The sequence below is a fragment of the Typha latifolia genome, chromosome 11 (assembly GCF_019914945.1).
Source record: "Typha latifolia isolate L0001 chromosome 11, TyphaL0001v2, whole genome shotgun sequence".
Taxonomy (NCBI): Eukaryota; Viridiplantae; Streptophyta; class Magnoliopsida; order Poales; family Typhaceae; genus Typha; species Typha latifolia.
In genome coordinates this window covers 9,582,176-9,606,079 of record NC_133096.1, presented here as the reverse complement: position 1 = coordinate 9,606,079, position 23,904 = coordinate 9,582,176, and the positions used below count along the sequence as shown (strand labels likewise).

At 37.2% G+C, this 23,904-nt stretch overlaps 4 protein-coding genes across 12 annotated transcripts; 3 read left to right on the top strand and 1 right to left on the bottom strand.

The window, feature by feature from the left end:
• Nucleotides 1-364: 364 nt before the first annotated feature.
• On the top strand, nt 365-7,914 carry LOC140797424 (probable LRR receptor-like serine/threonine-protein kinase At1g53440). Of its 2 annotated transcripts, XM_073150842.1 has the most exons (24): nt 365-680; nt 1,568-1,739; nt 1,816-1,887; nt 1,989-2,057; nt 2,129-2,200; nt 2,284-2,355; nt 2,479-2,550; nt 2,755-2,823; nt 2,904-2,975; nt 3,060-3,128; nt 3,237-3,308; nt 3,398-3,472; nt 3,577-3,642; nt 3,740-3,796; nt 3,906-3,944; nt 4,047-4,096; nt 4,231-4,601; nt 4,822-5,014; nt 5,089-5,226; nt 5,673-5,791; nt 5,891-6,101; nt 6,193-6,430; nt 6,815-6,965; nt 7,347-7,914. In XM_073150842.1, the coding sequence occupies exons 1-24, from the start codon at nt 539-541 to the stop codon at nt 7,737-7,739; spliced, it is 3,054 nt and encodes a 1,017-aa protein (XP_073006943.1). In that variant the 5' UTR covers nt 365-538; the 3' UTR covers nt 7,740-7,914. The 2 variants fall into 2 exon arrangements, with proteins under 2 accessions (XP_073006943.1, XP_073006944.1); XM_073150843.1 differs by lacking the exon at nt 365-680 and having other exon boundaries at nt 1,670-1,739; nt 2,139-2,200.
• A 1,572-nt stretch (nt 7,915-9,486) lies between these two features.
• LOC140797426 (heat stress transcription factor A-4b-like) lies at nt 9,487-12,339 on the top strand. Its single transcript, XM_073150846.1, has 2 exons — nt 9,487-10,035; nt 11,076-12,339. Exons 1-2 carry the CDS (start codon nt 9,820-9,822, stop codon nt 12,198-12,200), a joined length of 1,341 nt encoding a protein of 446 aa, XP_073006947.1. The 5' UTR covers nt 9,487-9,819; the 3' UTR covers nt 12,201-12,339.
• On the bottom strand, nt 11,109-15,859 carry LOC140797429 (uncharacterized). Of its 3 annotated transcripts, XR_012110652.1 has the most exons (5): nt 15,731-15,859; nt 15,419-15,686; nt 15,269-15,378; nt 11,572-15,167; nt 11,109-11,489 (listed from the first exon to the last, which is right to left on the bottom strand). XR_012110652.1 is itself a non-coding variant. In XM_073150852.1 (3 exons), exons 1-2 carry the CDS (start codon nt 15,788-15,790, stop codon nt 15,292-15,294), a joined length of 459 nt encoding a protein of 152 aa, XP_073006953.1. In that variant the 3' UTR covers nt 14,852-15,167; nt 15,269-15,291. The 3 variants fall into 3 exon arrangements, 1 of the variants encoding a protein (XP_073006953.1); XR_012110651.1 differs by having other exon boundaries at nt 11,572-11,870; nt 15,419-15,790; XM_073150852.1 differs by lacking the exon at nt 11,109-11,489 and having other exon boundaries at nt 14,852-15,167; nt 15,419-15,790.
• LOC140797427 (gamma-glutamyl hydrolase 2-like) lies at nt 15,830-23,582 on the top strand. 6 transcript variants are annotated; one of them, XM_073150848.1, is made up of 11 exons: nt 15,830-15,951; nt 16,078-16,567; nt 17,257-17,343; nt 18,492-18,581; nt 19,524-19,618; nt 20,593-20,653; nt 20,772-20,861; nt 20,957-21,019; nt 22,389-22,477; nt 23,239-23,331; nt 23,403-23,582. In XM_073150848.1, the coding sequence occupies exons 2-11, from the start codon at nt 16,196-16,198 to the stop codon at nt 23,434-23,436; spliced, it is 1,074 nt and encodes a 357-aa protein (XP_073006949.1). In that variant the 5' UTR covers nt 15,830-15,951; nt 16,078-16,195; the 3' UTR covers nt 23,437-23,582. The 6 variants fall into 6 exon arrangements, 3 of the variants coding, with proteins under 3 accessions (XP_073006949.1, XP_073006948.1, XP_073006950.1); XR_012110650.1 differs by lacking the exon at nt 15,830-15,951 and adding an exon at nt 21,132-21,285 and having other exon boundaries at nt 16,002-16,567; XR_012110648.1 differs by lacking the exon at nt 15,830-15,951 and having other exon boundaries at nt 16,002-16,567; nt 22,389-22,512.
• The last annotated feature ends 322 nt before the right edge of the window (nt 23,583-23,904 follow it).

The window sequence follows — 23,904 nt, the reverse complement described above, 5'->3', positions numbered from 1 at the left end:
TAGTTTCCAAACCCGTTAATGTTTTCGGTTGTAGTGATGGTTTATTTGGGTGGGTCGATATTATTTTGAGTAATTTCCGAGGATTATTTTTTAATAAAATAGAATGCTTTGTATCATTTAAGTTAAAAAATAAAATAGTTTAGAAAAAAATTCACTACCAAGGGACTATTTTTGGACCTACGTTGATGTGTTGATATTTATAAACTTTGACCAAGAGGCAAAGATGACTGAATTTTATACGTACTATTTGATGTTAAACTTTATATAGATCGAAGTAGGGACAAGAAGAGGAGCATTGGGGAGGATCACTCACAATCTAATGCCCTTCTATCACCACAAAGTGCTGGAGCTAGGGGACCATAGAACTTGGACTATTAAGGAGAACAGTGAATAAAAAATACTGTGGGAAGTAGACACTTCTCTCCCTCTCTCTCTCTCTCTCTCATCTTTATATAAATAATGCAGCTGATGCCATCTTTCGATCGATCTAATTAATATACCAAACTAGAGAGCAGAGAGGCAAAGGAAGTAGGAGGAGATGAGAGCTTTCACTTGGGTGGAAGGAATAAGCCATGTCCAGGCTCCTCAGCGTCTCATTACTCTCTTCTTTCTCTTGCTATTGGGTCTAAGTGGCTCCCTGGACTTGAGATGTGGAGCTCAGAAGTTGCCCCAAGATGAAGGTACACCTTCCACTACCTTTTGGGGGATAAAGTTATCTCTTTTTGCTCACTAGTTTTAGAGAAATTTATAGTTTTTGTTGGATCTTTCCATATTCCTCCAGTATTGATCTAAAGAGAAACAAAAGTGTTGTATATTTATCACCTTTGAGTTTATTTAGCTTTTTCAAAAGTATAATCTTGGTGAGGGGAACTTTTCCTTTCCCTTGCTGCTTTCTTTTTAAGGGTTCTTCTTATGCTTAATTTGAAGTTTAATCAAGAGAAGAAGAAGAAGCTACAGAGATGGGAATTTGTATTATATTTGTTTAATAGCTGTGTAGTGGGACCCAGTGCAAACAACCAATCAAATTATTCTTTCTTCATGGTAAGAATATTAGGTTTGTCCGAGTCCTCCTTTAATATTTCAATCCTTATCCTGAAGCATCTCTGAAAGATTACTCATTTGTCTAAGCTTCTCTCACTTGCATTCATAATACCATCAGCAATTAACTTGATTACGTAATAGGTCAATGCCATGTGCCGTTTCAACAATCTATTGGCGCACATCCTTTGTTAGACTTAAGAAGGAAACATGATTGATAAGAAGATTTCTATTAGCTGTTTCAAACGCATAAGTTGACAAAGAATAATGATAATGTTGTAATACTTTACCTACCAATTATATAGAATGTATAGCACATAAACCTACCAATGAAATATTCTATATTCTTTTTATTACATCAAGTGTTTGTTAAATTAAACTTAAACAGTAGGGTGTTTGCTCGGTAATTTTTCGCAAATCGGAGTCTCTATTAATAAATAATAAAAAGAGAGGATTTTATTTATAGTATAATTAAACTTTAGGATGTTATTTGTAATTTTCTCTAAATATGCTATATGATGCATTACAGTTAACGCCCTGAAGGTCATCGGATCCGAGCTTGGTAAGAATTGGAACTTCTCGGTAAACCCCTGTGATGGTGCCGGCGGGTGGTTTGACCCTCAAGGCCTCAATCGCGACATCACCAACAACCTCACCTGCCATTGCAACACTACATCCAATGTTTGCCATGTAATTAGCATGTGAGTCTCATTATTATTATGTTTTTAATTTTTAATGGACGTTTGTTTTGTTGTAATCAACAACTTCTAATTACAGATGGCTCAAAGGGCAGAACCTGACAGGAATCCTTCCTGATGAGTTAGCAAATCTTACATTCTTAAGCTCGATGTGAGTTCTAAAATACACACTAATATAGGGCATGACATAATCCAATGTGATTAGCACACTAATTCTCTCTTCTTCCTTTTTCACTTTTGATTTTGTAACAGAGATTTTTCTCGCAATTATCTCAATGGATCCATCCCCACCAAATGGGCTTCTCTTCCCCTCACACATTTGTCAGTATTAATCCTTCAACCTGAATCTACAAACTAATAAGTTTGTGTGGCTAAGGGATGTAATTTTTCAGGTCACTGCAGGGAAATCGGATATCAGGGAGTATCCCGGAGGAGATTGGGAGCATCACTGCCCTCCAAAACATGTACTACCTGAATCCTCTATCTTGATTTCCAGTTTTGCCCGTTTCTCCTCTCTCTTGGAATTAATTTAGTCTTCATGGACCAGCTCGTTGGAGGGCAACCAGCTGCAGGGCCCAATTCCTGCTTCCCTCGGCAACCTTTTAAATTTAAATCGCTTGTGAGTCTTTTCTTCTCTAATAATTCCCTTTAATTTCGCAAATGAATGAATTATTGGTTATATATCTTCTTTTCTTTTCTTTTCTTTTTCCAAGCTAAATTACTAATATCTTTGCCACGGTAGGTTTCTGTCTGCTAACAATTTGAGTGGGGAGTTGCCGGACTCACTTGGGAAGCTAAAAAACCTTACAGACTTGTGAGTGCAATGCATGAATCCTATAATGGCTATAATTGCCTGTGTGCTTGTACATGCAATTATATAGAATTGTTTCATTCTGGATATAATATAGAATTAAATGCGCAGATCTTTATCAGCTAAAGCTCAGTATACCATTAGCTTATTTTATCAGCTTGAATGTTTTATTTGTGGATGCTGAAATATTTTAGCGCTTGTTTGCAGTCGAATTGATGGGAATCCAATCACCGGCAAAATCCCTAGCTTCTTCGGAAATTGGACCAAGCTCCAGCGGCTGAGTATCACTAGATTTCTTGCGTTGACTACTAACTCCAGTCTTGGCTGTGTTAAAATTTTGAACTATTTGATTGCAGAGATATGCAAGGAACATCGATGGAAGGGCCTTTCCCTGCCGTCTTCTCTACATTGAGCTCCTTAACTGACTTGTAAGAGCCATTGAGATGCTTATACTACATTAATTCACTTGATTTTGAGTGTTTTCATTTGTAAGTTCCTTTTTGGTACTGTAGGAGGATAACTGACCTGAAAGGAGATGGAAAATTCCCTCCACTGCAGAAAATGAAAAAAATGAAAGAACTGTAAGTGTGGAATATTTGTTGTATGCTTTCAAATTTAAAGCTAATAGCAAGCTGTTTGCATTTTATTCTTGATCAATAAATTCATATTCATGGTGTTATCTTGTGCAGGGTGTTGAGGAACGTATCAATATCTGGTGAACTACCTGATTTTCTCGGAGACATGACTAAATTAAAAGTCTTGTAAGCTAACAAAGGAAGATTATTATAAAAGAAGATTATTCGGTGGAACTATACTCTCTTATTATTAATGCACTGTATTTTTATGGCAGAGACTTGAGCTTTAACAACCTCACAGGTCCAATCCCAAGCAGCTACGATGGACTGGCAAATTCAATTGATTTCATGTAAGCACACTACAAGTCATATTCATAAACTTGATGCGGTGATTTCAGTTACTGCCTCTGAGGGATGTGCTCATCTTTAAGTTTTCCATCTGATTGTCACCTAGGTACTTCACTAATAACAAGCTAAAGGGGACAATACCAAATTGGATCTTACGCAGTGGAAAGTACTTGTATGTCGTAGTTTTTATTCCAATCTATTCTTTTTATTCGGAGAGAAGCTGTTCTACAAGATGCAGTTCCATACTTTTGTGATATATGAAATTGCAGGGATCTTTCTTTCAACTCTTTTACAGGATCACCATCGAGCTGTCAGCTAGGAAATGTGTAAGTATTCACAATTTTTGTGTCCTTGACTCGTAATTAGTGGGTATTATTGTCAGTTTGCCATTTTATTAATTCTCTAAGAGCTCTTATAATTTTTTACTTTTTGCAGGAATCTGTTTTCAAGCTATTCAACTGCCGATAAGAATTCGTAAGCTTCTCATGCTCTGGTGATTTCTTATTTTGCTTCTTACCTTTATTGATGCAACTTACATGTGCTTCAATAATCCCTGCATTTATTTGGCCATTATAGGATATCGGGATGCTTAATGAGGAATTCCCTCTGTGGGCAAAAGGCAAAAAGTGAGTATAGAGGATTCCTAAAGCATTTCTTATCTTAGTTGAGCTAAGATTATCATGAGGATTTGTGTAAAAACACTGGTACACTTATATATATGGCATACTAATTACTAGATATGTATTTGACATTTTTGTAGACTACAAATTCTTCATAAACTGTGGAGGAAGCAAGGTGATTATTGGAGATGAGGTATATGAAGTGGATACATCACCACTGGGTGCATCAAGGTTTCAACTTTCTGATAGCATGAAGTGGGGTTACAGCAGTACCGGAGACTTTATTGGTAATGAGAAGGAGCCGTACATTACCACGAATGCATCGGTTCTCAATATGGATAATCCGAAGTTGTACACGACTGCCCGATTAAGTCCTCTGTCCCTCAAGTACTATGGTTTCTGCTTGCAGAAAGGGGTCTACACGGTGAATCTCCATTTTGCTGAGATAATGTTCACAGATGATGATACATATGCAAGTGTTGGAACACGCTTATTCGATGTATCGATCCAGGTGAATCTGATTTCTGCAAGCCTTTATTTTGGTTAGCAAATCTCTGTTTCTTAGTCTGAGGGAGTAAATTCCTTGAGTATTACTTTCTTACCTTTCCTTTCTAGGTCCTGTTATATATGTTCAAGTATCATTATTGTAACCATAACATTAAGGATTCAACTGTATGACTCTGCAAGTTTGTTCAGTATTATAGTTATTGTTTTATCTGTTGTATCTGCAGGGACAAAAGGTTCTACAGAATTTTAATATTGCTAAAGAAGCTAATGGGACTGGTAAGGCAATCATAAAGTCCTTCAATGCATCGGTTGATGGAACATTGGAAATTCATTTCCAATGGACTGGGAAAGGTACAAACTCGATACCACATAGAAGTGTCTATGGACCTCTTATATCGGCCATTTCAGTCACACCAAGTAAGTTCTTTGGTAATCTAGAGGTCTTCCTTTTCTTTGAAATGGAATAGTATATGATAATTTCTTGATTGTAGACTTCACACCTGAAATCGATGGCAAAAAGCTATCTGTTGGAGCAATTGTGGGCATTGCTTCTGGATGTACTGTCATACTTGTGACGGTCCTGGTCCTACTCCTCTTTTACCTCAGAAGGAAAGACACTACCGACAATGGTGAGATAACAAAATTCAGTTTTGGTTTGCTCATGTGATAGTGTTCTAGGAAATTGATAGCTATTTTCTTTGGAAGCTAATCTTTGTGAAAGATCTAGTAGGTGCTTGCTGTTTCGTGTTATCAGCAAAATGAAGTTGTAAAAGATCATAATTTATTAAGAAGCAAATCCCAATCTATTTTTGCTTTCCAGTAGCTTATAGAAGCAGCATGCCAGCACCTGTTCTCCAAATTTTTATTAATTTTATTAAATATGAGCATCCTAGGAATCACACACCAGATAACACTGATGCTCAACATGTTGATATTCTTCTTAAGAAAATGAAAATATTGCATTATAATCATTGTGCAGCTAAATTGCATACTGAACCAAATATAGGTACATTTACAAAGCATTTTATATCCCCTAAAAGGTTATTCATAATTTACCTCACACTTTATGATGCAGAACTCAGAGGCCTTGAGTTGCAGGCTGGTTACTTCAGCTTAAGACAGATTAAGACAGCTACCAAGAACTTTGATCCTACAAATAAGATAGGCGAAGGCGGGTTTGGTCCAGTATACAGGGTATATATATGTAGTAGCAAAATAGTTGCTTATTTCTTCCAGAATTCAAGTTATCCTTGATGGAGATCTAATTCTATTGTTCAACTTGGATAATCTCAGGGAGTGCTTTCAGATGGTTCTGTAATTGCTGTAAAGCAGCTCTCCTCAAAGTCCAGACAAGGGAATCGTGAATTTGTCAATGAGATAGGCATGATATCTGCTTTGCAGCACCCAAATCTTGTGAAGCTTTTTGGTTGTTGCATTGAAGGAAATCAATTGCTACTAATATATGAATACATGGAGAACAACAGCCTAGCACGTGCTCTATTTGGTTAGTCCTTACGTAGTAGTATTCCATAAATCTCCATTTCTAGATATACTGACCAATTATGTAAGCAAGATAACATGACTTTTGTCAACAGGTCCTGAAGAATATCGGCTGAAGTTGGACTGGGAAACAAGGCGTAAGATATGCCTAGGGATTGCTAGGGGCTTGGCATATCTACATGAGGAATCAAGGTTGAAGATTGTCCACCGTGATATCAAAGCAACAAATATTTTGCTTGATAAAGAACTGAATGCAAAAATCTCTGATTTTGGTTTGGCTAAGCTTGATGAAGAAGAGAACACTCATATCAGCACTCGGATAGCTGGAACTATGTGAGTTGATATGCATCTTAACTAACTCTTTTTTGTTTTCCTTTCCAAGGCTTAAAAGCTGAAACTGCTGTGACAGTTGAAAGATGGCGAAGCAGGTTATACAATTGGTTGACAATTTCATCATTTAGATGCTTAATAGTTTAATAATCTGAATCAAAGAATAAAATATCTATTATCGTTCTAGTGAAAATGGTATGTGCTCTTCAACACCTTTGTAAGAGAATTCAGGATTTTTAAAAGACCAACACCTAACAAGCTAGTTTCTTTAAGTGATACAAGACAAGTTGGGGATCAATTAAATGTATCTTCCGTTGTCAACTTGTATTAGGTGTAATGCATTGTTCATGCTTTAAGAGTTCCTCCTGATTATTGTTGGTCATGCAGAGGATATATGGCTCCTGAATATGCAATGAGAGGTTACTTGACATACAAAGCAGATGTTTACAGTTTTGGAGTAGTCACTTTGGAGATTGTCAGTGGAATGAGCAACACTAATTACAGGCCTAAGGAAGACTGTGTATATCTCCTTGATTGGGTAAGTATTATCACTTTATGTAATATGAAATTTTATCAGAAAACTTGTGAAGATAAATAGCGATATTCTATATTTGAACTAATCCCATGCGACATTCGGTAGACATAATGAGACTATCGAATTTGGAGATAAAAATTACTTGTATTTATTTCTATGATTTGTTTACCAAGTCTTTGCTCTAGCCATTTCACAGTTAACATTGATTTTTGCAAAATAGATCACGCTAGTTTTCGAATTAGATATCATTCTTTAGCTTCCTCCTTATGAAAACTGATATGCTTCAACATTTGGTCCTCAAGCTCTTTTTTATGCGATCCATCTCAATTACATTTGAACTTTCCTTTGTTACTGAAAGTAACATTTCCTCAATATGGACTGCAGGCCTATGTTTTACAAGAGCAAGGGAACCTGCTCGAACTTGTTGATCCTACTCTCGGTTCAAACTTCTCAAAGGAAGAAGCTTTGCAGATGCTAAGCCTTGCACTCGTATGCACCAATCCATCTCCAACTCTTCGCCCCATGATGTCATCAGTTGTTAGTATGCTCGACGGAAAGATGCCCGTCGAAATCCCGTCGGTAAAGCACACAGCCTCCAAAAACGATGGTTTGAGATTCAAGTCCTTTGAGAATATGTACCACGAGAGTGAAACTCACAGTGTTTCCACTGATGGCCCATGGGCAGATTCATCAGGTTATTCTGGAAGTAGTAAAGACGTGAGTGCTGCTTATTTGTTTCAACAAGTTGACAGATCTAATTCAAATATGAACATGTAAATATACAAGAGGCAGTGTAATGTTCTCTTCTTCCTTTTCCTTCTTAATTTGTTGGCCCAGTTTGTGCTCCTCTTGTTTCAAGTCCCAGAATAAGGTGGAGAACTTCTTGTGTCAATGTTATTGTAGTAAAAGTGTAAAACTATTCGAATTTGGAGCATCAAAAACTTTCCACTCACTTCCTTTTCTGTCACTGTCCACAGATTAATATATAATGTATAATTTCTTTCGCACAAAAAGGTTGAAGAATGCAATGCTGTTACCGCGTGTTAAAAAAACAGAACAAGCTAACAAAATCTATCATCATGGACAAGAGACTCACATCAAGCACACTCCAAGACTATAGTTTGTAAACATTCACACCAGTACTTTTTAAAACTAGAGAACAAACTAGAGATGGAGAGCCAGAAAGTCCTAGTTCTAGAACAAGGGAATAAGAATTACATTATAAGACCACGTTCGCCGATAAAGATGATGGTGAAAAAAGAAACCAAATATTTGACAATAAATCCCCATGCAAAGAAGCTTCGAAGCATCGCCATCTCCAACTTAATGATTAGAACAGCAAAGCCGAAACTTTTCCAATTTGCTGGGAGAATGGAAGCTCCCTCTGTTGACCCGTCTCTGAATCGTCTTGCCTTCTTCCCTAATCCACTTGGAAAGCTAAGTTAATTTAATGTAAAAAATTTGTGCCTCCCTTGGATTCTTGGTGATTGTTAAGTCGAAATTGTTCAGAATTCAAACAAACAAGTTGATATATGAATGGAATCTTTGGATTCACACCCCTTAAAAGACCCTTTTATTTACGAATTGACGTACTTGATTTGCATGTATATTCTACGATATCTCACAGGCCCTAATCAAGGCGAGACACGTTTCGTCCGGGTACGCGCAAGCTTTGGTCATTAATTCCTGGATACCGGCATGTTATTCTTGGATAAGCCATGTAGAAAGATATCCTCCATGTCGTCACTGATTGGCTCACTAATTGCTGAAGATGAAATCACTAACGGTGACGGCTATAATTTAATCCTTTAAATTTTCTGATTCATTTGAAAAAAAGAAAAAAAAAATATGGTTCATTTATAAGAAGCATTCTTATTGTTTTGTCTATTTACTTATTTTGTATAGAAAATGAGTTTGTGCATTAATCATAGATTAGATAATATAGCTAGTCGCATATATAAATTAAAAAACTGGGTAAACTATTTTAAAAATAAATAAATCATATCTTATAATTCTCACTTTATTTTTGAGGATTTTATAACACAGACTCTTTTTTCTATAATTCTTATTTAACACCGACGTTATTTTGACTAACTAATATTGACAAAATTACTAAAATAATTTCACCCTTTAATCTTATTTTTTATATTCCTTCGCCATCTGCCATCTACCTCCTCCGTTATCGCTGTCATTTATAAATTATCTTATATATTATAATTTTTTTTAATATCATCTAAATTAATTTAAGTTGTTAAATGAGAATTATAGAGAAAAATAAAGGATCGGATTACAAGGGGTAGTGTGAATCTCATAATATATAATGTGAAACTGGTGTAATTTATAAAAATCCCTTAAAAATATAATTACCAAACTTTCATAATAGTATTTAACAACTTTTATTTTCTCACCAACTAATGAGAAAATATAATAGTTGATGCGAAAAATATACTCAGCATAATCACCACTTAACAACAATAGAAAAGGAGGGAGGGCAAATAAGATTAGATTAGAAAAGTCTACCTTCTAATGGAAATTTGTACTTGACGCCCTGTTGTCTCTTCTGTCTGTGCGGGAGAGACCATGACTACTTCCAATCTTCCATGAGAACCCCCCAAAAATTTTCTTCTTCTAGGAAAGATTCCACAACTACCTACCAAACTGATAGTGCGGGAAAGATTGACGATACGGTTGATCTCCTCGTTCTTCCATCCGCTTCAATCCCTAGAGTTTGGTGTCCTGAACAAAATCCGAAGACAATTTTAGGGTTTTGGTGAGTTCTATCATTGGATTTGGGGAGAATTGGTCGAGATTAACGGCGGCGAGTTAAGATTTGAGTTAATTGTAGAGGAATCAGAGGATGGAGAGCTCGCAAGGGAGTTCGAATTCGCCAGCTCCCTTCCTCACGAAGACGTATGAGATGGTGGATGATCCCTCCACCAACGCCATTGTTTCGTGGGGACCGACCAATACGAGTTTTGTCGTGTGGAATTTACCGGACTTCGCGAGGGATTTGCTCCCCAAGTACTTCAAGCACAACAACTTCTCTAGTTTCGTCCGGCAGCTCAATACTTATGTAAGTTAGATCTTTCCTTGCTTTATAAGTTTGGAAAACGTTGGTCTTTTCGCATTGTAATGAGCATAATTCTGGTAAAAAGGAAGATTTTAATGTTTGAAACTTTTCGTAGTAAGTTGATGATTTTGACTACCTGAGAAATCAAAGGATAAGTTAAATTTCACAATCTTTTGATAAACTTCATGAATTATTTTTCTGTTCTTCGTGAAGCCGCTATTGAGATATAACACAAATAAATTTATAGGAGCATAGTTCTTTTGATTTATTAACAAGTTAAATATGAGAATAGATTATTGGTACTTTGCAAAATAGCTTGCTTCTTACTAATTTTGCATCCTTGAGATGACAGCGTCGACAACATGCATGAAACTTGATGATATACCTGATTATATCTTCCAACATGTGCTTTTTATTATATTTCGTTGCTGGATGAGGCCATCAAATTATGGGATCTAGGAATGTTTCTGACTTGCAACTGCAAACCAGTTTCATGTTTGTCGTGATTTCATGTAAAAGGAGCATCTAGATAAGCTATTATACATATATTTGGATTTTAGAAGCTAATGCTTTATCAGTTTTTTTCGTAACTTTAGTCATTCTAGATGTAAATTATAGAAATTTGGTTTTATTGCATCAGGTAAACAAATCAAGCAGTGATTAACCAAAAAGTGGTGCTAGATAAAATTGAAAATTTCACTTGCAATGAAGCCACTAAGTTACTCATATTAGGCTTCTATCCAGTTAAGCTCTGTTAAGCTCGAGCTAGTTTATCTAATTTTGTTCCTAGAGATTAGCCCCAGAGTCCATTTGAAGAGCTTCATCTGCCAAAACTTGACCAATTCATTTTAGTTACAACCCCTATTTATTCACTCGTACCTACCAGAAAGAAGACTTTCTTGCATCAAAGGGAGAATGACCTTGCTATCTATTATGGATGGTAAAAGTAACAATACTAGCAACTATAAGCAACACCCAGTGTCAGTTTGTCATGACATGATTCCTTTGCTCTCCAATAATGGGAATTTTTTTGTCCTTTATAGGGCTTTCATAAAATAGATCCTGATCAGTGGGAGTTTGCAAATGAAGATTTTATAAGGGGACAGAGGCATCTCTTGAAAAACATTCATAGACGCAAGCCAATACACAGCCACTCCTTGCATCCACAAGGCCATGGGGCATTAGCTGAAACAGAAAGAAGGGAACTCGAGGAGGAGATTATGAGAGTCAAATGTGAAAAGGATGTGCTAATATTGGAGCTTCAGAAACATACCCAGCAGCAGCATCAGATGGATCGGCAAATGCAAACTTTAGAGGAGAGATTGCAAGTTATGGAACACCATCAGAGGAGTCTGATAGCTTTCTTGAGCCAAATCATACACAGACCTGGATTTCTCTCCAACTTTGTGCAACAATCTGATTATCACAGCAAAAAGAGGAGACTTCCAAAAGCTGATCTGTTATATGAGGATGTCAATATGGATGACAATGAGATTGTACATTTCCAGGCATTAGGCAAAGAGGGATCGGACATGTTACCTATGTATGCATTGGATACAGAGCCATTTGATAAGATGGAATCATCCTTGAATTCCCTAGAGAATTTTTTCCGAGGTGTGAGTCAAGCTTCTGGTGAAGACATGTATCATGATAGTACTGTGCCTTGCCCTCTTTCTGCTGTAGTTCTTACTGAGATGCATGCATCTTCGGTGGAGACTGATGCAGACTTGCAATCATCGCCACCTAAACTGCACGCTTCTTCACCTTGTATAGGAGAAATCAATTTGACTCCAGAGTTGGCAGAATCCACGGGTTATGCAGAAAATCTTGCTTTTCCTCTGACAGATATTCAGGCAGATATACAATGTAAAATATCTGAGATAGATGTTAATTCTGAGCCTACCGTTGCTATAGTTGATCCGACAAGTGATCGAATTACAGCAGCTTCTACTGTGCCAGCTGGGGTAAATGATGTATTCTGGGAACGATTTCTTACCGAGGCTCCTGGTTCTTCTGATGCACAGCAGGCCCAGTCACAAAGACGAGATGCAGATGACAGGAGAAATGAAGGAAAAGTACAAGAACATGGAAGTATTGGGTGGAGCAGGAAGAATGTTGCACACCTAACCGAAAAGATGGGGCATCTCACTTCAGCTGAAAAAACTTAATGGTGCCTTTTTTTTCGTTTTAGCTTTGAATTTTTTAGCTTTATTGTTACTTGGAAAGTGAGATACGACTGATGTATATATATATATATATATATATATATATTATATAATATATTGCTGTTCCAAATTTGATATTTCATCTCTCTTGCTTGCATCCTTACTATTACATTATTTGGCTGTTGCCAGTTTATAGTAAGAAAAGTGGCATATCTTTGTTGTACTTAAGATATCATCTACATTTATTAGCTTGATATTATCAAGTCTCTAGCTTATTTAGACTCTTACCTTGTATAACTCTTCAAACTGTTAGAGATATTCATTTTTGAATATCCGACTGTAAACTTTACTGAAAGAGAGACTTTTCTCTCATTGAGTAGGCTTTCCGCTAGGTGTCAAACAATCCACATCAATAGATACATATTTTTTCTTCCCATTAGCCTTCGTGGCCCAAACATTACAAGAGAAGACGACCTCTTCCTGACTAAAATATACATCGTTATCGTAGAAACTCGTAGATTAGTAGGCTGGACGAGGTGTTAAAATACTAAGTAAGAAACAATAACATCCCAGCTCACATAGTCACATGGGAGCATATGATTTCTGAACTCTAAATCACAAATTAAATGGAGGTAACCAATGTTAACACTATATTCTACGATCTATAGTTTTTGCCATGTTACTCCATTTGACTTTCCTTTACTTTCATCACATTCACTGACGAGTTCTTAGCCTCATATTTCGTTCCCCACATGATCAAGTCCACGTCACCATCCTTCCTATATAAACCCCACGACACATTCTCTCACTCTTCATCAATTCCAAGAACCAACAAAAGACATCCACTATAATCTTTATGGGGATTACCACCCTCTTCTCTTCTCTCCTACTACTCGTCCTTCCACTGCTACTTTCTAACGCCGATGCTCGCTCTTTGGGCTCCGTGAGCTCGGCGGAGCAATTCTTAGCTCCCCATAACACTTTGCGGGCCAGTTTGCGCCTGCCGCCGCTCCAGTGGAGCGCGCATCTGGCTGCGTATGCTACGTGGTATGGAAACCAGAGGAAGGGGGACTGCGCGCTCGAGCATTCGACGGCGAACTACGGGGAGAACATCTTCTGGGGCCAAGGGAAGCAGTGGAAGATCGCCGACGCAGTAGCGGCCTGGGCGGCCGAACGGGCCGACTATAACTACAAGCGCAACTCGTGCGCGCCGAATGCCGATTGCACCCATTACACCCAGATGGTGTGGCGGACGACGCAGCGGCTTGGCTGCGCCAAGGTCATCTGTAACTCCGGTGACACTTTCATTGTGTGCGAGTATGATCCTCATGGTAATGTCATAGGTGCAAGACCGTATTGAATGTCTTGTTGGTGGTTCTGCTTTCTGTGAGCCCAACTAGGTAGAACCCAGTTGATTTGGATTTTTTTTTTCCCATCTCTTTTGGTTTAAAGATGTACTCTATCTCTGTTGCTTGAGTAGATTCATCTATATATCACATAGTGTATTTTGATTTTTCTCAATATATACCAGTTAACTAGCCAGATGTGTGTATGTATATATATATAGACATACACATAAAAATAAAAAAATAAAAAAATACAAAGAAGAAGAAAGGATACTGTAGTACATAACTGAAAATGGAGGACTCAATTCGTAAATATGCAGAGAAGAGTAGCTTATCTACAATAAGTCCAAATTGTAGCTGGTATTGGTATTATGCAAAAGACATTTGGAAACTCGGCAATCGTCGTATCTGTTAACCGACTTCTCTAATGGAAAAGTGCTTTACCCCGTACTTAGCATGGGTTATACTCTCTCCTCCTATAAAACGCAGCTCGAGATCAAGACACCACTTAAAAGTTGTTCTCCTCCACTCCACTCCTCATCTTTTCCGGTCATAGATGGATGGCCTCCCTCCCGGCGATCTATGACTCTAATTCTAATTCCGTTTCCTTTCTCCTCCTCATCTCCTTCTTTCTCTCCATTTCTCTCTCCTTCGGTTCCTCCCAATCCATCATCCTCTCTGGCGGAGGAGATGAGCGCTTCGGTGACTTCCCCGGCGTCTCGAGATGCGCATTGCCGCATCCTGCACTCTACTACTACCCCGTGATCGGGATCATCTCCCACTCCGGCGATGGCGCCTCCGGGAGGCTAAGCAACGCCACGAACTCCTCCAACGTCCCGGCCTCCTACGTCAAGTTCGTCGAATCCGCGGGCACTAGGGTTTAACCTCTCATCTTTAACGAGCCCGAGGAAGTCCTCCTGGAGGTTAGAGTCTTCTCTCTCTCGAATGCTTGCTTCTTTCTATCGTAACCGGTTTAGGATCGTGGTATTTCTTAGACTTCTCCTTGTGTTTGGAGTTTGAAAGTGTTTTTCATTTAGAGTTTTCTTTGATGAGAACCATGCTAAATGAGAAGGGTTTCGATGATGAATTATTGATGTATCGTTATTGTTTATTTTGAATTTGAGTAAGCCAAGATTTCTGTTATCCAGGAGGTTGAATGATTGCTTTGTTTCTATATAATAAAGTTCTTTTGGATCTTGAATGTTTGGATTAGGATTTCTCTTTCTTTCTTTCATTCTTTCATTTTGGTTTTCTTGAGTTAGTTCCCATTAAAGTGAATTGGGCAACATTTGTGTTTTTCATAAGAGCTTTTCTTCCATGCCCCAGGAGTAAGTATCTTAATTGGAAATCCAACGGTCAGAATTTATGAGGGTATAATGGGAATGTAAAAGAATTAAGAAGGATGACCTGTTCAATGGGCATTTTAGGAGCTACCCACTTGGTAATAACTAGGAGGACCAGACTGCTGCTGTATGATTTGGAAAGCTGGGGTGGCTTCTCCAATCCTAAGTTGTGGGTATCTATAGATTTCAGAAGGAGGGATTGTGGACTGGATGTACCCATGGTTGACTGGGAAACTTGTTGTTTTGCCTTCTCCTTCAGGCTGCTTGAACTTGTCAACAAACTAGTGGGAATAAACAGGAGACTTAACATTATTGATTGGAAAAAAAGAAGTTATCCATCGAATTGAATGATCCTGACCAGGGTGGATATAACTATTCATACCTTTGGATTAGTGCTTCGAGTGTTCATCTGCCATTCTGGATTGAAGGCCATTGGGAGACCCTGATCTGCTCCGTGAGGGCTGTCATCTCCCCTCTTGGACCCTCAGCTCCCTAGAGAGAGGATCAAGAACGAGAGATCAGATCGCGATACCTGGATCAGCTTCCTCGCCGGAGCCGAGATCGAGATCGGCGATCCGGTGATGAAAGCCATGGATCGAGATGGATGACCATTTCTATATCGCCCAATATTCTTTCCAGAACCCCTAGAAACAGAGAAGATTAAGAACGAGAGATCAGATCGCGATACCTGGATCAGCTTCCTCGCCGGAGCCGAGATCGAGATCGGCGATCCGGTGATGAAAGCCATGGATCGAGATGGATGACCATTTCTATATCGCCCAATATTCTTTCCAGAACCCCTAGAAACAGAGAAGATCAAGAACGAGAGATCAGATCGCGAAACCTGGATCGGCTTCCTCGCCGGAGCCGGGATCGAGATCGCCGATCCGGTGATGAAAGCCATGAATCGAGATCGATGGGAGGAGAAAAGGAAAGAGCAAGAACAGATCGGAGGTCGGTGAAGAAGGGGAAGAGGAAAGCGTGAGGGAGTGCAAAAAGACTAATACACCCTTTTTCACGGGTTGGAACCGGTACCGGGAAACCGGTACCGGGTGAATTTTACCGGTAAAACCGGCTCTTACAGCCGTCAGATTATACTTACAATTTATTCTCGTGCATTGAAGTATTTACCTTTTCATAATGAAACTGCTGGTGTTTTCTATGTTATATTCGGTTGTATTATGCAAAAAGATCCTTGAAGCAAAAGAAGTTTCTCTGATAGAACTCGGCATACCCCACATTCTTGAAATGGGGTTATACGCAATTTTCCAGTCTTCTTCCCTACTCCTCTCGTCCTTCCCGGTTCCAGATGACCTCTCTCCCGGCGATCTGGGGCTCTAACCCTAACTCCATTCCTCTCCTCCTCCTCCTCGTTATATCCTTCTTCTTCCTCTGTAATTCTCTCACCTTCGATTCTTCCCAATCAATCATTATTCCTGGCAGAGGTGACGAGCGCTTTGCCGAATCCTTCGGCGTCTCGACATGCGCATCACCGGATCCGTCGCTCTACTACTATCCCGTGATCGGGATCGTCTCCCACCCCGGCGATGGAGCTTCCGGTAGGCTGAGCAACGCTACGAACGCTTCCAATATCCCGGCCTCCTACGTCAAGTTCGTCGAATCCGCGGGCGCTAGGGTTATTCCTCTCATCTTCAATGAGCCTGAGGAAGTCCTCTTGGATGTGAGAATCTTCTCTCTCTTGATTGGTTGCTTCTTTCTATCATAAGCGGGTTTGATCTTGGATTTCTTTTTTCTTGTGTTTAAAGTTTGAAATTGTTTTCCATTTAGAATTAGTTATGCGAGATTTGTGCTTTCTATGATGAAATCCGTGCTGCTCCCTACGTTATATGATTAAGGTTTAATACAGCGCTATTGTTCATCTTGAGTTTGAGTTGGCTTAGTTGATTGCGCAAGATTTCTATTATCTAGGATGATTTCTTTCTTGTTCTTTATGTTATAACGAGCCCAAGGTTGAACAGTATTGTCGTCCACCTTGAATTTGAATAACAGTTTAAGAATAATTAGTGATCTTTTTTATTCGTGGATTGTATATTATAGAGTATTGGTATGAAGTAGGATGCTCTGCTGCCTCATTCTGCTTTCTGTACATTGAATTATACTTGTTAAAATATGGGAAAAATGAATCAGTGGCTTCCTGCCCTATAGGTAAATTTTGGAAATTATATATGTACTTGTGAAATTGATGATATGCAGGCATTTATGAAGGGTGCAAATCAAGTATACCCAGCATAATAGCTATTTAGTAGTCATTTCTTTGAAAAAATATTAGTTGGCACCTAGTCTGTCTCGAATTTGTTGTTTGGCCGGATGATCTATCTATACTTATTTGATTGATTCCCTCAACTGCAGAAGCTGAATTTGGTGAATGGTGTGCTTTTTACTGGTGGATGGGCAAAAAAGGGTCTGTATTTTGAAATCATAAAGAAAATATTTCAGGTACAATGCTGTTTACTTGAATCTTTTCATTTGTTGCAAATTATTTTCCATTATCTATGATATTATCTTATCTTGTTCCTTTTTATCTTCTGTGTCTTTTATGAGGTAAGATATAATATCTCCTACCTCGGATTCATAGAATGAACTTGATTATGGTTAACATCATGTTGTAGATAATCTAGCACCAGTACTACGAAGGATTGAAGCATTAGTAAAATTTGATGTAGGTTTCCCATAATATTTTCAAGCTTAATATCTATGTTGATCTTAAATTTCAGACAGACTTATGTTTTTGTATAATACCAAAATATTGTATCTGAGCTGAGGTTTTATAGGTCTTGAGTTCTATCTCATTCATACCTTTATTCTGTCCTCTTAATTTTCATGTGATGAGATGCATATAATGAGCCAATGGGAATTTCTGTGTCGGCGCCAACAGAACTGTGTTACAATGCTCTCTGTTTATACTAGAGTGAATATAGGCATCTGTTATGATTTATTAGAATGAGGTAATGGGATAACTTGCTTCAATGTACATTCCAGCAGGATTAGCTAACCAGTTTGTGCAGTATTCTTGGTGATTCATGGTCGCAAAGTGTCTAATAGCATAGCATTTTACTATCTAATTGTGTATCTTTACCAGACTTGGTAGACTAAGTTATGTCGGGTGATTCAGGACATCCATGTTCACGAAGTGATGTGTTCATTAGGTTTAATTTGCAATTACACTTTTGGTGAATTTTTTGTTTTATGAAACTCTTATAAGGCAATTTATTATAAAGAGAATATGAGGCAACATTCTCTTCTTGCTATTAATTTATTAATTCTCTCATTCTTGCTTTGGCTATCATGTATTCTAAGTACTACTGTTGCCTAAGACTGCTTATTTGCAGAGTTCTTACAGGATGGAATGCTTAATAGATTGGAATGTTGGGCAAGTAGGAAACAACTTTGTTAATTTTCTTGTTGGTGTTTGTGTAGTTAAAGTTGTATTCCATCAATTTAATTAATTTTTGAATGCCATACTGGAAATTAGACTTTTCATAAACTAGTATATAAAGGTTTCATCATGCACTTTCTACTCTTGCATATCCTTTTTTTTCCCATAAAATAGACCTGATTTTCTGGTGTTTCCTCTGCTCTTTCAGATAACTTTGCAAAAAAACGATGCAGGAGATCATTTTCCATTATTTGCAATTTGTTTGGGATTTGAGCTTGTAAGCATGATTATCAGCAATGTGAGTTCTATCTCTTGTGGAGATTCCAAACAACCCTACAAATTAATCTGTCTCTTTAGTTTTTTTTCTTTACACAATCCAACATTCCATGTTGACTGTGTTGTATTTCTATATTATAGCATGTTTGTGCTGCTTTTCCTTCATATTCTTCTTCATTGCTGTGTCTCTGCATTTAGTGCCTTCTTGTTTGTGACGTTAAAGATGTGTTCAATAAGATAAATGAGATTTGCAACATGCCATGCACATGCCTTTTATAGCCATATCAAAATCATTTATAAATCTTGCAGTATTCTCATCTTTTAGCTAGTCTCCAGGATAAAACCTTTTACTAATCTTTTATTTTTGTATATGTGTATTCTCTATCAGCTAAATCCTGATTGCAGCCTAAGATTAAGTGTAGCCTTAAGAATGCAATAGAAATATTTGAACTACCATTGGTGATTGTCAATATTTAGAGGAAAGAATAGATAAGCTGAGCATATGTATGCACTACGTAATAATGAGAAAATCAAATGTTCATTTCTTCACAGAGTCTGACAGATTGGTTAGCTAACTGTTAATTCAATAATGGACATTCACTAGTAAGCATTTTTGTAGAAGAAGATTATCTGAAGTTAGTTTGATTTCTTGTTGATTCATTTAAGTTTGGACATGTAATAATGAGGAATTCGAATGTTCATTTCTTCACAACGTCTGACAGATTGGTTAGCTAACTGCTAATTCAATAATGGACACTCATTAGTAAACATTTTTGTAGAAGAAGATTATCTGAAGTTAGTTTGATGTCTTGTTGATTCATCTAAGCTTGCAAAGTAGAAATGAATTCCATTGCAGTCACATCTTGATGCTTAATGATGAAAGAGGACTCAATTATCGACCAACCTAAGTAGTTCTTTGTTTTTCCTCATCAGACTTAACTATTCTTTTAGTAAATAATTGTAGGACAGTAATATTTGTGAGAGTTTCAGTGGAGAAAATCAAGCATCTATTCTTCAATTTACAGATTATTCTGTAATTGAAGGATCCGTTTTTCAAAGGTAATTATATTCATCATGCCTCTGTTTCTTTATTATTATTGTTATGCATTACATATGCCAGAAGATCTTTATTTTCTGTTAAAGTGGGACATCCCTAATGAGAGTATACATGGGTTAGTAGGGAAGAGGAGATTTTTTTCATATCTTGTACTCTTCCAACAGTCTTCTTCCTATCATTTACAAATGTTTTTCTTTCCTGGTGTGATGGGGGATAGGGGTGGAAAATGGATCCAACTCGGCATCCGTCTCATTTGTGACATTCCAACTCTTGATGATAACCCCATCTACCATTAGTACTCCTGAGAAACTATTTATCTTGCCTCAGCCAGGAAATAAGGTGAGAAAGAGATGAGAGGAAGTGGAGACAAGGATTCATTTGTTGTACAATGATAGTAAGGGTGGTTTGCGGTCAATTTTTCTTAGAGTTGACAACAATAATGATCACAAGTATTTACTGAGTTATCCAAAACTCGATATTGTTCTCAGTGTTTTCACTCTTTCTTATTATGTTGTTATTTTATTTGAGTAATCTAAATTTTCTTATTTTCTGTCATTCTCTGAATTTGTAGGATTTTCGTATGCTTTATATTAAATTTTCTAGAATTTAGGTAATTAAATTTAATCCGAAATGTAAAGGCCAAGATGATTGATACTATCAGTACATATTATTTTCCCAACTACTGATACTAATATTTAGAACCTGGGTAGTTATTTCAGTTGCCTTATAGTTTCAGTTATTAAATAATACATATTATAGACATGTAACAAATATTAGTATTCATGCAACTTGGTGGAGGGCCTAGAACCTAAACAGGGGAATGGAAAGAAAAGTAATTTATGCATCTACAATATCATAAAGAATTAGCCAAGAAATACAGCGCTTATATGCCATGACCTGGAGTTTATTCTTATAAATCATGATTTTTGTTTATTTTGGCTGGTTAAATATGCATGGTCACACATCTGATTCACAGATTTCCTCCTGAACTACTCAAGAAATTAAGCACCGATTGTCTTGCCATGCAAAATCACGGAGTAAGTGAGGCCTGTATTTGCTAATCTTGTTGGGCTTTTTCCCAGTTAATCTAGAATTTTTAAGTTTGATTTACTTAGCGCTCCCTAACATTGTCTGATCCATCTAAATTATTTCAAGTTTGGTATATCTCCTAAAGGATTACACCAGAATGATGCTTTATCAAGTTTCTTCAAGATTTTGACTACAACAGCTGATGACAATAACAAGGTATAACAATAATCTAAGATTCTCTTCCTCACTATCAAGGAGGTTATTTTTTTATATATTATTTTTCTATAATTTTTGTGTGAATCTTCTATCAGATCTATGTCTCAACTGCACAAGCATACAATTATCCTGTGACTTGCTTCCAGTGGCATCCTGAGGTATCCTTGGGATACTCTCCCAAGTTATATATATCATAAATTATACTTTGCAGACTCGTCATTTCCTACGCAGTACTTTTTCAACTTTTGTTTATAATTTATTTTGAACTAGCCTTCAGCAATTATTCATCTCAAATGACTTGAAATACGTGAGAAGTAGAGCACTGTATTGAGGTCGAGCATATGGAACTTTCGCCCTTTGCTCCAAGCTTCTTGCACATGTATTTGATTTGATTAAGAACTCAAGAAGGTGTTACTTCTCAAAAGTACGTCATGATTCTCGTGCTTTTATTTGGATAGTTAAGACCCTGAATTACAAATACCCAAAAGTTTGTTCTGGGCCTCTGCCAAAAGCGAGATGCTTTGGCTGATTTGAATTTGGTTTTTGTAATTTTAGTATGAAAATTAACAAAATTTGCTTGGTTTTAGCAACAACGTTAGATTATGCTAGACATCTTTGCCTTGGCATCTAGAAGAAAGGAGCAAAAATGTATGACTGTTAGATTGGTATATTTTCAAATTGGTGTTCCACAAAAGACTCTTCGTGCTTAACTGGGATAACTACTTCTTGATATTTTTTATAACTTAATCTCGAAAAGGAATTTTACATGTTGCTTTGATGTTCTCAAGCTGGAAAATTTTGATATTTGAACTGTATAAACTATATTTGAACTGGAAAAGATTTTTTCTTCTAATTGAAACATTTTATTGATTGAAAAGCTATTTTCCAGAAGTTCTCCAGCCACTTGAATTACATATATCAGTTTCAGAGTTGGAGGTAAAAGAAATTAACTTCCTTGAAAGAATTCTTGAAATTAAAGAACTTAGTCTTATTTGACTGTATCGACAGGATATAAACTTTCTGCTATAAAGTGAGTCCTAATGTTTGAAATATACATTTCTTAAAAGTGCGTTTATAACAAACTCCTTTACATTTTCCATTTTCATGAAATGCGTTACAGTAAATGAAAGTCTAAGCCTTATCTTGAATCTTTTGATGCGTTCTATTAATTTCTTCTTTTATATAAATCAGACATTTGAAAAATGTATCTCCTAGAAGAACTACAAGGAACTATACACAAAGTGGTAAACATATTCCTTTTTTAAAAATTCTTTTTCTCCCCACTGCTTCTCAATTTTACATGGGAATCAAGACACACTTAGTCCAAAGAACATTATCCTGTGTTCCTGCATTTCTTTTCCACTTCTAATTATTCATTCTACTAGTGTTCAAAGTTAGACAAATTGTTAGTTGTTTTATATAAACACTGCAATTTCTTTGTGATACTCTGAATGCTTCTTCTGTTCTTGGTGCTTTGTCATTTGCAACTTATAATTTGAGCTCACGTAAGCTTATGTGACATCACAGAAAAATATTTTTGAGTGGGGCCTACCGATGATTCCGCACAGTGAGGATGCAGTCCGAGTAACTCAGTTGGTTGCTAATTATTTCATCAGGTTGTAACTCAGTTGGTTGCTAATTATTTCATCAGGTTGTAAGTGAACCTTCACTTATTTCCATGTCCTTATTTTGCTTCATGGTTTAGCATTTCCCTCATGCAGTAGGATATGTTGTTACTTAGGGCATTCTCATGGTGGCATCAGACAAACTTTCTTTGTTCATTTTGTTTTCCTGGTCTTTTATTTAACTTTTATGTTCTGATCATAGATAACCCTAGTTTATCATCTGCAAAATGCACCTTGCCATAGTTTATAAATTATAATGGGTAATATACTATCGTTGATTTTCAGTATTACTTTGCAGCCTTTTTGGTCTTGTTTCTGTATCATGACTGCTTCAAATTTGATAAACTGATCTCTTAAGATTTAGTATTAGCAATCCTTTTGTCTTTTGTGTGCTTCACTAATTTATTGAGCTCTCAATTCTGCATCAAACTTTGTCTTTCCTGCCTATCAATTATTTCCAACTATGTGCATGAGGGAGTGTCTCATTTTAAATCTTTAATTGCTGCTCCAGCATAAATGTTGAGGAATGTGAGAACCTTAAATTCCCTGGCATTTTAGTTCTGCAATGATGACAGTTGCAAACTTTTGATCGAACTCACAAAAGGTTAATTCATCATGTTGAGAATCTTAATCTGATACTGATTAGTGTTATGGATTCTTAATTCTGTACCTGAAGCATATAACAACCAACTTCAAAGTGGCTTCATTGAGAAAGGAAAATCTAAAGATATTATTTCTGTGGCATGATGCAGTGAGGCTCGCAGATCCTCAAGCAGACCTCCTGCCAAGGAAGTGCTAGATAATCTCATCTACAATTACAGGCCCACATATTGTGGGAAGGCCGGGTAAGATCTTAATATTGTTCATGTCATATCTTCTATTTAGTATGCTGACGCTGTTGCTTGCTCTGTTGTAGGAAGGGCTATGATGAAGTTTACTTATTCTCTTAAATCCTGCAATTGTATGCTGGAGGTCTATTCTAATGTTGGGCGCATTGTATATATGTATGTGAGGTTGGAAAAACATAAAACATTACTATGTTGCTGTAACTTTCATCCTTATGATCTATTTACGTACTTTCCTTAACATAAAGAAAGCATCATGCCACCTATCGGATAGAAAAGGTATTTCTTTTGGAGACGAAGTGCTATAAAATAATATGAACAGCGCGAGTAGTGAGTTCTGGGCTTCTAGCTACGAAACAAAACGAGTTGGTACAACCTGCGTTAAATATGAAAATTGGACTTGACGAAATAGAGTTACTACCGCAAGCTGAGAGGCAAAACTGTGAAACAGAACTAGCTTTCCAGTTCCGTTGCAAAAACAAACAAACAAACCGTCACAAGGACATCGCAACGTTTGCCAGGCAAATCACGCATTGTATTTCCTATGATCAACACATTGAGGAGGCTGATGAA